The sequence below is a fragment of the Alosa sapidissima genome, chromosome 19 (assembly GCF_018492685.1).
Source record: "Alosa sapidissima isolate fAloSap1 chromosome 19, fAloSap1.pri, whole genome shotgun sequence".
NCBI classification, from domain to species: domain Eukaryota; kingdom Metazoa; phylum Chordata; class Actinopteri; order Clupeiformes; family Clupeidae; genus Alosa; species Alosa sapidissima.
Window position 1 is genome coordinate 16,149,473 of NC_055975.1, and position 15,000 is coordinate 16,164,472.

The following is a 15,000-nucleotide window of genomic DNA, read 5'->3' on the forward strand; positions in this document are numbered from 1 at the left end:
ACGTAAATCTCTCCCCCATGACTGATTCTTAGTTGGTGTGATTTTGCAGCGTTCTCATTGTAGTTAGGGTTGCACAAAGAGTGTGTTTCTGCCTGGGTTTCTATTATTAAACAGCGTGGTTCAGACAACAGAGCACACTCAATAGGATTGATCTTGTTTCTCTCTCCTCTGCATGGACTGCAGTGAGAAGTCTGGACTCCTCAGGAGTCAATATTTTGTGTTGTTCAGCTGATAGTCGGACAGCTGAACCGACACGCAGTTGCAATTAAATTTTTGTCTGACCTAAAAGCCCTGACGTCACTGGTATGTACCGCATAACAGTTTACACTGTTTAGTAAGTACCGAACCATGTTTCACTCGTGCATGCATGTGCACTCAAACAGGCACACACACACACACACACACACACACACACACACACACACACACACACACACACATACACATACACATACACATACACATACACACATACACACACACACACTAACACGTATGCAGAAGTAGAAGCACACACACACACACATTGAATGCAGCACAGCTCTTAAACAATGTAACAAACTCCCACACACACACACGCACACACACACACACACACCAAGCTGTGGCGGCCTGCACAACCTCTCCTGCAGTCAGAAAGGCAACAGTGAGTACAGTAAGTGTGTGCCAGCGCACGGACGCGGCCCTTTCTAAAGAGCACAGCTGCTCCCACTGAGTGCCACTGGCCCAGATACACAATATAATTTAATAAGGTGTCATTTCTACCCTTTATTTAACCCTCGCTCCACTCCAGGCACCACACCCAACTCTTATCCTCCAAACAAGCCCATTTGTTTTTGTTTTGGTATTTGACACATTGGCGGCATTTTGTGTTTTTTTTTCTAAAACCACTTTGTAAAAGTTGACACTAAAACCAGGTTTTCTGAAACTTTGGTGTTTATTTAATGTAATTGCCTTTCTGTGACTTTGTGGTAGAATACCTCATCAACTGAATAATATGATTTTAAATGTGCCTATAAATAGCCACTTGAAATGGGCATGTGTTCATGTTTGTGAATCCTAAGCAATCTTTGATGTGTTTTGAGCCAAGTTTTTCTTCTCCATTATCTCCATTTAATTTGATGCTCGTTATTTCATTACAGTCGAGAGAGAAGCTGTCACTCAATCTGTTTCACCTGATATTGCCAGAAACTGATTCATGTCCCTGTTTCTGTTTTCCCTGACTCAAACCATAAAATGCTAATGTCACCATGTCTACAAATGCTTCATCGAAAAGTCAACAGAGCTGCTGGGTTTTAGCTCTTGCACCAGAGCAGAGCTGCTGGGTTTTAGCTCTTGCACCAGAGCAGAGCTGCTGGGTTTTAGCTCTTGCACCAGAGCAGAGCTGCTGGGCTTTAGCTCTTGCACCAGAGCAGAGCTGCTGGGTTTTACTGTAGCTCTTGCAACTGGTTCTTTCTGGCTCTTGAGTGAATGTGTGCTTTCTGACAGGCATTTATCACACTGTGGATGCTGCCCGAGCCTGTCAGCATCACATGTGGGTTTGAGTGTTGGACTAAAATGGATGTCCTTTGCTATTGGCCTGTATCAATTTGGAATAATTGTTTGATCAAAGGGCGTGGGTTATTTTAACAGATCTGAAAAGGTTTAAAAAACAAATGAGTTTCATATTGTAGTTAATGTTTTTTTTTTCTTATTCTTTTACAGTATTGTTGTAAGTTTACATAACTGTTTTAAATTAACTCTTACTGTATACTCTATCTACATACAGTACAGACTACACTCACTCATCCACCTACACACACCTACAGTACAGCACTTGTCTTTTTGCATTAAGTGTGCTATATAAAGCACTTGCCCTCACTGACCACCAATTATCATCATTTACTGGTCAGTATCAGAGCTGTGAATGTCCAGAGAGGAAAATGTCCCCGTCCGGCTTCCCAGTATCACACATACTTCGATCTAGCTTAGCTCACTCGCCAGTTCAGCTGTCATGTGGTCAGGGGTCGTGCTAATTTACACTTGATCGACAGACACAGTCAACAGGAGCCGCTTGAGTGAACTCGGGAGGGGTGGGGGGGGGGGGGGGGGGGGGGGGGGTTGAACCTGAATGTGATGTCTAGCTCTGGTCATTGCGTCAACATAAGTCTTAATAAAGATAGCTGACACACAGCAAGCGCGTGCAACAGCACCCCGCATCAGACATGACGGCTGCTTTTTTCCCCCCATGCGGCGCACTCCTCACAAAGAGAATGCCAGTCAGTCACGCAAGTTCTCGCCTCACTTTTGTTTCATCCTCACCCTATTCTTTCTTTCCTCTCCTCTCTCTCCTCTCTCTCTCTGCTCTCTCTCTCCCTCTCTCTTCCTCTCTCTCTCTGTTTCACTCGATCTTGCTGTCTCTCTTCTGTCAGTTCGGAGGCAAAGATCTAAAGTCTCAGCCTGCTTTTTTCATCTCAATGTCTGCGCGAAATCTCATCATCCCTTCACAGCATGGGCGAGGACTCGACCACAAACAAGTTGCGCCCCCCCCCCCCCCCTTCCCCTTCTCCTATACTCTCTTCACCCCTCTATCATTCTTTCATTCTCTCTCTCTCTCTCTCTCTCTCTCTCTCTCTCTCTCTGAAGGTCTTGATGAGAGCCTCTCCTGTCATTAGTGTGTGGACCCCTGCTGTGGACTGAACCTCTTCTTCTCCACCTCCTCTCCGATAACGCGTGCGTCTCCCCCAAAACTCCCCTCTCTCACTCTCTCCCCCTCTCCTTCACATTCCTTCTCTCTCTCCCTCTCTCTCTCTCTCTCTCTTCCTCTCTTCACTAATTGTGCCGCAATCAGGTCGCCTTTGTCCCCCGTTTCCTCCTGCTCCACCTTCTCCTCCGAGGGATGAAACGAGTGCATCTCTCACCAACGGGGGGGCTCCAGCGTGGCGGAGGTGTAGCCACCCTGCCCTCTTGTGTTAGGATGCCAAGCCAGGGTGAAGCGGGCTTCTGAGGAGGGCTCTTTACCCCCCCCCCCCCCCCCCCCCCCTCCACCGCTTCACCTGGGTGCCAAGGGGGAGGAACGGGGTTTTTCTTGACAGCATTCGACCCGGGTGCCTTGTGGCGGTGCCAGAGACAACAGTGACGTCAGTAGGCTGACATCCCGTGTGTGTGTGTGTGTGTGTGTGTGTGTGTGTGTTTGTGTGTAAAAAGAACTGTGATTACTTTGGTGGACGTGGCTCTGTTATGGCCTGCTGGGGCTGACTGGCACAGAGAGAGAGAGAGAGAGAGAGAGAGGTGGTAGGCCCAGTCGTGATATAACTGCAAACAAAAACGCATTTTAGCGCCACAGCGTGATGTCCAGCTCTCCCTTTGCCTGTTCCTGCCCCAGGCCTCACTCTCCTCTCCTCTCCATCCATCCCTCCCTCCCTCTCTCTCTCTCTCTCTCTCTCTCTCTCTCTCTTCTTTCCCCTTTCTCTCTCATCCTCTCTCTGGTGCCCTTGAGGCACGGTTGGCATGGCTCTTTGTGTTGTTTGAACAGGCCTCTCCTAATCCACTCACTCACAGCCTGATTCAACACAGCTTGCTTGGACCTTGGCACCATGGAGTGTGTTATTCTCTCTGTGTTATACGCTCACACTGTGTGTGTGTGTGTGTGTGTGTGTGTGTGTGTGTGTGTTGGAGTGTATGTGTGTGTGTTTGGTAGACAGTCCCCTGCCCTAGTGGGTAACTGGTAGCTGAGAGTGGAGTGGTGAAAAAGAGGCCAAAGAGTACACTTGCCGTGGTACCCCATCACGAGAGGAGCTGTCCTGTGCCTCTAAGCCTTCCTCTCTCCCTCTCTCTCTCTCTCTCTCTCTCTCTCTCTCTCCCCCTCTCTCTCCCTCTCTCTCTCTCTCTCCCCCTCTCTCTCTCTCTCACACACACACACACACTGCAAAGTAAAATGGATTTTTTTGTTCTTCCTACCTGCGCGTCACCAGTCCAATCCTGTCTTCATTCCTACATACCTCTCTCTTCTTCCTCTCCCTCTGCTCTCTCTCTCTCTCTCTCTCTCTCTCTCTCTTTCTCTCTCCCCCTATCCCCTGTGTTATCGCCGCCCCAGTGGCCTGGGGAACCCCTGCAGCAGTGATGTCTCTATGTAGGCTGAGATGACCCCTGCTCAGGCATATACACTCCTCCATACTGCATGTCCCCATGCGTCCCACTGATTGCATATTTGCAGCGCGGTGTGGTAACCCATTTGGATGAATGAGGGGTGATGAAAAATACATGCCTGGTAGGCGACCTCCTCCAACCCCTTGCTCTGCGTTCGCTCTGATTGGTCTCCTCTGCTGTGATTCACTGCTGCTGCTGCCGCCGGTCTCTCTCTCACTCTCTCTCTCTCTCTCTCTCTCTCTCTCTCTCTAAGAGCGGGAAGGTCTCCTGGTTCAGGCTCACTGGCGTCAGTTCCAGCGCAATGAAAAATGAATCCAGTATCTACGTGGGGGTGTATGTTGTTAGCATTGCATGGGGCGAGTTAGCGAGCAGACATGCTCTGTGCCCAAAGCCCTGTGCCAAACCCTGTGCACCAGGCACTGAACAACGTGCTGCTCACGTGGATGACGTACCATGGTGCCCAACATCCAGCTCTGAGAGAGTGTTTATACCTCTTTTCTACAGTCTATTGTTTATACTCACACCTTGATTTGCGTTGCTGTTGTAAGGCACTGTTTTTAGCTTGTGTTGATTTGTTGCGCTTTATGTCATAAAAATACATTTCAAATGTATTTCAAATGTGTTGGGCACTAGCCTGGCTAGCGCCACCACTTCTCAATGAGACGTGGTCTGGGAACCAAACGTTCATTTTCTCGTATTTGAAAAAAATGCCCAGATCCGTTTATTGGGTGCCACGGATGTCTATCAAATGCGTCTGTGCATAGCTCATCATCGTCTTGCTTTCCCACCTGTTCTGTGATTGGTTCCCTATCTCAGGCGAAAATTTGCTTCATGGTCTCCAGGCTGCCTTAGCAGCGTGAATCAAATCGCGCGCAAGGCAGCATGGGAACACCCAGGCTAGTTGGGCACCACAACTAGCAACAATGGTGTGATAAAAAACTTTTCTGCTTAGAAGAAGGCAGTGATTTTACTACACTTATAAACACAAGTGCTGAAGCCTAATATATACACTAAGCATAAGTGTACAATCTATAAAGGATACATGGATTAATTTACTTGAATTAATACCTGGGTTAGTTTACTGAAAAAATGGCTTTGTTGGTAACCTCTGTGTGCTTGGTGATATCTCCTATGCCTGCTTGGCACACAGGTTCATGTGGTGTTGTGCCTGTGTGTGTGTTGCTGTTGCTGGGTGATAAACACAGAGCGCTGCGCTCGATTGGCTTGTTGTTGGGCTAGATTGGCTTGTTGTTTGGCTAGATTGGCTTGTTGTTTGTTGTTTGGAAGAGCGTCTTAGTCAGCCTCTGCAGGTGGCTCTGCGCTCCCCTGGATGGCAGGCAGGCAGGCAGGCACCCTGAGCCTGGGATTCTCTTCTCTCACCCTCTCTTATCTCCTTCTCAACAACAAAGGGAGACTCTCTCTGTGGGGAGGTTACTAAAGGGGCAGGATGCTCAACCGTGACGCCCGCAGTCAAGGGCTGTTAGCACCTCTGAATGAATATCACCTTTGGTTATGAATTTTGGTTATGTGTACCTGTGAAATTGAAACTACACCAATTAAAATGTTAAGCACTGAAGCACAATGTTGTAGTTATGAAATGAAAGTAATCTATCAAACCATATTTTTACATGATGGGATTATTACATAACCTACACTGGATTAGGTTAGGCACTGCAAGGGTTCCTCATACGTTTCCTCAGATGTCGGGTCTACTGTATGTGTCTGACTGTCACAGAAAAGAGGAAGCAAAAAGGAAAAGAAGGAGCAGGGGAACGCTGAGCTGCTGTCTCATGTCAAATGCCATAGAGCATTAGCCATGCAGTTCAACAGTAGGAAACAGAAAGGGGGCCATTGATTCTTGCTTTGGAGCATTTATTCCGGGGTTGTGATTGCTCTTTTTCTTCCTGGCTGTGATGGCCGACGCTCCGATCGATTCCTGTCACCGTGCAGAGAGGTAGAGAGAGAAGGAGGGGGAGAGAGAGAAAGAGGGGAGAGAGAGAAAGAGGGAGAGCTCAGATGTAGTGGTACTTCTATGAAGAGGGTCCCTGCTCTTCCTCTCACCTGATTGGTTCTCTCTATCGCTTTCATGCCCCCTTGCCTTGCACAGCAGATGCTTCTAGAAGAGTTGTGACAGTGACTCAGTTTGTTTTAGGAATTTTAATGTATTTTGCCTCTATTCAGTGAGTGTAATTACTTTTTTTTTTCAGGCGCCCCTGCAAAGTCCATTTTTTTTTTTTTCAAAAAAGAAATACCACCATCAACAACAGAAAAAGGAAACAGAGTTTAACTTTTTTCTTCTTCAAGGTCATGCCTATGCATGTTGCATTAAAAGCTGCTCACACTATTTGGGTCTTTCACTATTTGGGTCTTTCACCTTGAAGGTATGTGTTAGTGTGCTTATGCCTGCATGATCTGTGTGTAGATGGTTGGGGGGTGTTTGCACAGCAGAGGGCTCTGTCTATGGTGCCTGTATAGAGAGAGGGAGAGATAAGTGAATTAGCCGACAGGGACATTTGTATGCACGGATTGATCTGATAAAGTAACTGTGTGTATCAATCACTGTGTGCACGCCTCGCGCTAACGACAGCACTCACGACCTTCCAGGTGTCCTCCTTTGACACACGCACACACACATATGCACACATGCACGCACACACACACACACACACACACACACACACACACACACACATACACACACACACACACACACTTGGGAATTCATGCCACTAATTCACTTTCATATTCAATATGCATAAACATGCACATGTACCTGTAGTTATGCAGGACACACACACACACACACAACACACACACACTCTCTACTTGCTCACAAGCTAAGGTATGCTCAACCCATGCTCAACCCAGACAGGTTTGCTTGCCCTCCTCTCCACTGTCACAGAGTGTCTGCTCTCTGTGTCGGGGGACTTGTCACCAGTTATGTTTGTCTCTCTGGCAGATCTGTATTGAGATGCAGTGAGAGGTATCGACTGTGCGGAGAGCCTGCAGTCGATTCTCCTTGCGATCTCGATCAGCAATTCAACAAAATGAGCGCGCACACACTCAATAAAAACGCCCCAGCTAAAGCAATAACTGTCACATTAGTTGAATTAGTTGATGTCCAATACTTTATCTGGTTTGATTGGGAGGCATATTTTGTTGTTGTGAAAAGATGTTTTCGTAACCCCCCCCACCCCAACCCCAAACGATCTGAGGAGATGAATGTTGTTTGACCCCATGGGGTTTCCATACTTGACAAGACTTTTGTTGTGATTTATGTACACAAACTGTGTGAGCTGAAAGATAAACACTTGGAAGATTAAATAGAAAGCAATGGGATTTTGTCACCGAACAAGAGCTTTTGGTCATCAATTCACTTAAGCATGGGACTACTGGCAATACCGCCTCTGCACACTCAAGATAAAATATGAAATAAAAATAAATAAATAAAAGTCAGGACGCCAACTGCCAAGTTGTCTGCTTTGGATCATTTATGTCTCTAATGAATGTAATAAATTCAGTATAATCCCTCACAACACTCCTCTTGATAAGAGGAGTGAGTCAGTGTGGACAGCCAGGTTTGTGTGTTTTTCGGAAGGTTCCATCAAGGTTATTTGGAGGTGTCAGGGTGTCTGTGGTGAGAGAGAGATGACAGCGAAGAGAAAGCATAAAGCAAAGCAAACATACAGAAAGAGGTTAAGGATTACTCTCTTTCTCTCTCTCTCTCTCTCTCTCTCCCTCTCTTTCTCTTTCTTTCTCTCTCTCTCTCCCTTTATGTGTGTGTGTATGTGAAAGGGAGAGATCAACATAAAGTGAGAGGCAGACAGAAAGAGAAAGGGGATAGAGAAACATACTTGACATGTAGGGACCAAGGAAACACAGTGGAAAAACTAAAGACTAAAGGGGTAAGCCACACCACAGCCCTCAAGCCCACTGACACACACACACACACACACACACGCTGACATACACACAATCACAAATAAAATGTGGTGACAGACAGACAGACAGACACACACACACACACACACACACACACACACACACACACACACACACACTCACACACTCACACACACATACATATTGTACATATTGTATCCCACATTCCACAGGCTCCATCTCCTTGGCCTGCTGCCTGCCCTCCACACTTGACTGTTTAGCCAGCATCTGCTAGCCTGCACTCTCCTCTGCCCTGCCCTGCCCTGCCCTGAGAATAGAAAGAGAGAGAGGGAGAAAGAGATAGAGAGCGCGAGCAGAAAGAAAGAGAGAGAGAGAGCAGAGAGAAAGAGAGAGATAGAGCAGAGAGAGAGGGAGAGCAAGAGATGAAGCAGAGAGAGAGACAGAGAAGGTAGAGAGAGAGAAGGTAGAGAGAGAAGGGGGAGAGAAAAGGGAGAGAGAAGTGAGAGAGGGCAGAGAGAGAAAGAGAGAGGGCAAAAAGGGAGAGAGAGAAGGTAGAGAAAGAGAGAAGAGAGAGCCTGCGCTAACATGGCTTGGTATGCCAGAAGAGTTCACTGCTTTAATCACTCGGTTGAGCGCTTGAGTGCTCCAGTGATATCCTAAACGAGATGCAGTTTGACTGCAGAGCTGTCCAAATATGTGTGTGTGTGTGTGTGTGTGTGTGTGTCTGTGCATGTGTGTCTGTGTTTGTGTGTGTGTGTGTGTCTGTGTGTGTGTGTGTGTGTATGTGTGTGAGAGAGAGAGCGAGAGAGAGAGAGAGAGAAGTATGTGTACTGTATGTGCTGGTGTGCTTGTGTAAGTCTATGCACTGTACTGTATAGCCTGTTGTTTTTTTCTGACAAGGAATTTACTGTATATGCATAACACTGAGATTGAAGTGTGGTATATGCTTGACTACAGGTGTGTGTGTGTGTGTGTGTTTAGGTATTCTATATTTGTGTCATGTTCCCAGACAGGCAGTGGAGCTTAGCTCTATACGCACACACGCACGCACGCACACACACACACAGACCCTCAGCACCACCTCCTGCTCCACCTCTCAGCTCTACACGTTCACTGATCTGAGATCAGAGTGAAGTGTTTCTCTCCCGTGCTGTACTTGCTAGAAAAACAACCACAGATGGACATCCACTCACTCCTTCACATGTTCCAGTGAGCATACACACACACACACACACACACGCACGCACACATGCACACATGCACACACGCACACACGCACACACAAAGAAGCAAATGCACAATTACATCCACAGTTATGCAAACATTTCACTTCACTTCACAAACACCGAAACACACATACACACACACACACACACACACACACACACACACTCACACACACATATGCACAGAGAGAGAGAGAGAGAAAGTGTAGTGAGGATTATTAATATTGAATATTCATCCAGATTATACATTTAAATTAGAACAGGCAAATCATAGTATTTGGAATTGAGTTTTAATGTAGAATTAGGATGAACACTGTGTATTTACACGGCTCCGTTCCGTGTGCGAAACGCCTGCTGCAACAATTAGCTTCCACTAAAATCAATGCAACCGGACACACCAGAGGTGATAGCAGCACGTACATTTAAAAAATAATGATAATAAAAATAGACCAGTCTTCTAAAACTATTTTTACTCTCCACAAGCGGAATGCTTCAACTCTGGTGTAGCCCCGCTGTTAGTTATCACCCAAGGCTGAGTATTCATCCAGTCTTTGCAAGTAGATTCAAACCATTTCTAGGAGCTTAAAGGCCTTTGCTTGTGTGCACTTAGATCTTAACCTTACTCAAGAATTCTCCTCTAGGACCTGACTCTTATGTGCCACAGTCTCATGAATTGAGAGAAGTCACACCATGTCTGATACTCTGATACTGGTTTAAATGTGACATATATTTATCTAGCCTCAATATGATCCATCTTTGTGTTCATGCTGCTGCAAGTGGTTTATTGGTGAATGTGAGAATAGTGCTCATCTCTGTAGAAAGCGAGAGCATAATTTCTGCTCTATAATATTAGATGACAAGACTTGTAGAAAAGAAACAGTAAAATCAGTAAGGGCGACTTGTTACCCACTCGCAATATGATTACCGTATTATTTTGACACTCAGTAGCTCATCATGTGTGAAAAGCAAAATGTGTTGTGTGACCACACACACACACACACACACACACACACACTTACACACACACACACACACACACACACACACACACACAGCACAATTACATCTCCCACACGCCTCCCATCCTGTTAGGGTGTAATTCTCCCAGCTGGAGATCCCTTCCAGGGAATGTTGACTGTTACGCTACCTGGCTATCTTCAAAGTCCAGTTAAAGCTGGTATAGCTGGCCACTGGCCGCTGCCGCTGTGGGGCTTGTCTGATGCTGTGTAAGTGGCCGGTGGTCGGTGGAGTGCTGGGGATGGGAGGTGGAGGGAGGACACGTGGAGTTTGGGTACCGCTGAACCTGGAGTCAGGGTAGCATCCGTGATGTGATGCTCCCATCCTTGGCTATTAACAGGACTGGAGCTGGAGGTGGTCTTGAGGGGACTGGTGTGTGTGTGTGTGTGTGTGTGTGTGTGTGTGTTTGTCCGAGCACTTATACAAGTTTCAAGTGAGCTGGAGGTGGTCTCGAGGGGACGTGTGTGTGTGTGTGTGTGTGTGTGTGTGTGTGTGTGTGTGTGTGTGTGTGTGTGTGTTTAACTGTGTATATGTGTGTGAGTCAATGAGGGAGTGAGTATGCGTAAGTGTGTGTGTGTGTGTATGTGTGTGTGAGTGTGGTTGTGTGTGTTTGTGTCGCTGAGTGAGTAGTGGAAGAGGGGTTGATGGGGGATTGTGTGGGCACGCATCCTGAAGCTGTTAATGTACTGAAAGGATGCTGGGCCTTTCCGCTGCAGATCGATGAGAATCACATCATCATGGAGCAGTGTTGGCGCAGGTCTCAGTGGGCCACTCCATCAAGCATAACATCCCTCACCTTTTCTCACCTGTGTGCTCGCCATCTGCCTCGCTTTACCTCCCCTTCCCTTTCTCATTTTCTGTCCCTCTTCCTCTATCTGTCACTCTGTTTGCTTTCCCCTCTCCTCCCTCCCTCCCTCCCTCTCTCTCACTTTTTCTCTCTCACTCTCTCCTTCTTGTTATCCTGTTTAATTTTGATCTAGTTCCCCCTCTGTTGCCTTCATTCTATTCTCATTCACTTTCTCCTTTTCTGTTCTCTCTCTCTCTCTCTCTCTCTCTCTCTCTCTCTTTCTCTGCCTCTATCTCATTTAATTTCTCTTTACTCCTGATGCGGTAGGCAATTTTAGCCTTATTCAGAGACACAAAAAAAAAAACCCTGGCTCCTGTCTGTGTTTTTCTCTTTGTTCCGGTGCCCTTGAAAGATAAACCGAGATGAAATGTTAAAGTAAGTTACGAGGCGATAAAAACATCCTTCACCAGGAAACAGTTATCAGTTCTTCCACCGGGTCACCACCCCAGACATATCACCGCTATCAGAGCCGGGACGCGATAACTCAAACCACAACCGCCGGTCAGTCGGCAATAAAACACTTCTCTGCTGCCCGGCGAAATTACTACATGTAAACGGGCGGACGTGTTTATGGATAATATACGCGCGCGCGGAATTAAAAGAGAAAAATCACGTTGAGTTATGGCGACTTGGGGGAGGATGGATGCTGAGTAGAGCATTTTCTTCGGAGGGTGTGATGCATTCAGGGGTTTGTCGCGAGGGGCCATTCACCAAAGGTGCAAACACAGGGATCGTTGTACGGGTAATGGCCGTCATTAATCTGACTTTAGCAACATGAGCAGATGCTTCCCGCACAACCCTCGGCCTGCCGTGACGCTCAATAGACGATGGCAGTCGGCCGTGTTTGGTTTTTAGGAAGGTCATTTTGTTTGGTGGCCGAGATGGGTGGAAAGTTTATGCCTTTTTGGAGGTGCTTCGCTTATTAACGAAATCGAGATGAAATTTGCCATACTATCTGGAAAAGGAGAAGGTTCACTGGAGCACAAAGAGATGGCTTTTACATTTGTTTATTGTAATGCACAGCAATTGACTAATGTTTCAACACTTCTGTGTCTTCGTTAGAGTCCATGAAGTCCACCTTTTTTGACTTGCCATACTGTCTGTCTGTCTGTCTGTCTCACTGTCTGACTGACTGGCTTTCCATCGGTCTGACTCTCCTGCTGTCTCTCTCTCTCTCTGTCCTGTAGCCCCTGCCAATGCTCAGATAGTGCACTCAGGGCAGGCATGTGTGGTGAAGGAGGACAACATCAGTGAGAGGATCTACACCATCCGGGAGGGAGCCACTCTGGTGCTTCAGTGCTTGGTCAAAGGTCATCCACGACCACAGGTACCTCTCTCTCTCTCTCTCTCTCTCTCTCTCTCTGTGTTTCTGACTTTGCCTTTCTGTATCTCTCTACATATGCATATGCACATGCACACACACAGACATATTCACATGCACAAACACACAGACACAGACATACACATGGGCAAAAAAGCACTTGCAGACACACACACACACACACACACACACACACACACACACACACACACACACACACACACACTTGGATACTTGGATGCACATGCTTTGTGGTCATATCTAGTGTGTGCTGGTGGAGGAGCTGGTGAGCCCTAATCTCAGTAGGGATGCCAGTTGAGAGTGAAAGTGCCTGAATGCCCCTGGCTATTCCCTGACACAGCCCTGGGGTGGCTGCACAGAATGGGGGAGGCTCCTCCGGATAGACCTACATCTCCATGCTCAGTCAGCCCATTCTTAGCTTCAACTCAATTAAAAGTTGGAAATTACAGTCTACAGTATGTCCCTGTAATAATGGATCATAACATGACCTTCTAGTCAAGTAAGCTTCACTCTTTTACAGTCCACATTATTAAAAGCCAACCCTTAGATTGCCTGAGAAGGTTGTCTCTTTCTCTCTATCTCTCTGTCTCTTTCACACACACACACACACACACACACACACACACACACACACACACACACACACTCTATCTTTTCTCTATCTCTCACACACACACACACAGGTACACACAACACACACAAACACACACACATACACACATACACACATGTACACACATACACACATGTACATGCACTCTGTATGCACCGGCTTATGAGTGGCCCTTGGCCTGTGGCAGTGGCTGGTTGGCAGTATTAGCTCCTTAGTGGCCTGTTCCAGGGTTTTGGGTCAAGGTCATAGGTCGCTGTGAGGGGAATGCACTCTGGGAAAGCTAGGGCAAGGTCAGTCCTCTGGCAAGGGAGATAAGAGGTGTACTTCATGCTGGAGTGTGTGTGTGTGTGTATGTGGTGTGTGTGTGTGTGTGTGTGTGTGTGTGTTCATGTGTGTGTGTGTGGAAGTGAGTAGAAATTCAAGGCCAGCCGGCCACAGAGGAAAACTATAGAGGTTTCAGGGTCTCTGTGTGTGTGTGTGTGTGTGTGTGTGTGTGTGTGTGTGTCTGTGTGTGTGTGTGTGTGTGTGTGTGTGTGTGAGTGTGTGTGAGTGAGAGAGAGAGAGAGAGAGAGGTCCTCTGACGCTTAGGTCCACTGAGTAGCCTGTCTGTTGGCATTAGATCATGATAAATTAAGCATGGCTTGTACCCCCTGGCCCATCACACACACACACACACACACACACACACACACACACACACGGAGAAACACGAAACACTGACGCACAGGGTGTGGATACACACTGATACACATAAAAGGTGTGAATATGCATACCACCCTCTTACATTAGCACTCTCTATCACACACACACACACACACACACTGTTCTTTTATGTAGTAATTTATGTGTGTGTTTGTGTGTGTGTGTGTGTATGTATGTGATGAATGTTTGTGTTAACCTCATAAACCAGTGTCTAATGTGTGTCTGTGCATACATATGCATGTATCAGTGCATTTACTGTGTGTGTTTGTGTGTGTTTTTTTTTGTGTGTGTGTGTGTGTGTGTGTGTGATATGTCTTAACTGCTGCAGAGGGTGGGCATGTGTGATGTGAAACTATGGTGACCTCCATTCAGCTCGGTACTCTACTTGGCTCTGTCTGACACAGCATCGCCATGGAGATCTGGCAGACTGCTTGCACTGTGTTCACCATGGGAACACACACACACACTCACACACGCACACATACACACACACGAAACTGGCTGTGATAGAGACAAATACGTGCTCCTTTCTTTTGACTCTTTTGGTCACTGTCAAAGTAGGTCATATGAAGTTTGTCTGAGGAGTTTAATAGTGAAAATTGGTCAGTATAAAGTTATTTGATAACATATTAATTTCATTTTCTCTCATGAATAACCCTTCAAATTTCACCCTGACAGTAATGCCTGCATCTCTATCACAGTTGACAAATGTTTTGATGATTTTGTTCATGAGTCACATCTTTTATAATGTATTTGTCTGACATTTGCATAATTGCAACTTCCAATTATGAGACTCACATCACTACAAATTCCAAAATGTTCCATGCAGATCAGCACTAGCAGGCCAGATGTGGTGGTGTCTATTGTGAAGCATATATTATACAAGCCCTGTGTGTGTGTGTGTGTGTGTGTGTGTGTGTGTGTGTATTTGTTTTGATCAGTCCTCTTGCATACATCACTGTAGATATCACACGGCCGGCTGTGGAGCAGTCAGGTCACACTCTCCAAATGCAACTTGTCGCCGGTTTGAAAGCCATTTGGCAAATCCAGTTGTACTTCAGGAGGCGCGTCGCACCACAGAGAGAGAAGCACACAGACACCGGCACAAAGCAACCTGTCACATCGGATGAAGCCTTGAACCAGCTCAGTGATTCGGGATAGGATAGAAGTGTGTGTGTGTGTGAGTTTGTGTGGTGGGTGATCCTTGTCCCCCACCCACCCC

At 46.7% G+C, this 15,000-nt stretch overlaps 1 protein-coding gene across 2 annotated transcripts in view; it reads left to right on the forward strand.

The window, feature by feature from the left end:
- The window catches only part of LOC121692689 (MAM domain-containing glycosylphosphatidylinositol anchor protein 1), a 182,844-nt gene that overhangs the window by 31,873 nt on the left and 135,971 nt on the right, over positions 1-15,000 (forward strand). For both annotated transcript variants that reach the window (XM_042071495.1, XM_042071496.1), the window contains one exon: positions 12,309-12,448. In XM_042071495.1, the coding sequence (XP_041927429.1) occupies positions 12,309-12,448 (140 nt within the window). The remainder of the gene's footprint in view (positions 1-12,308; positions 12,449-15,000) is intronic.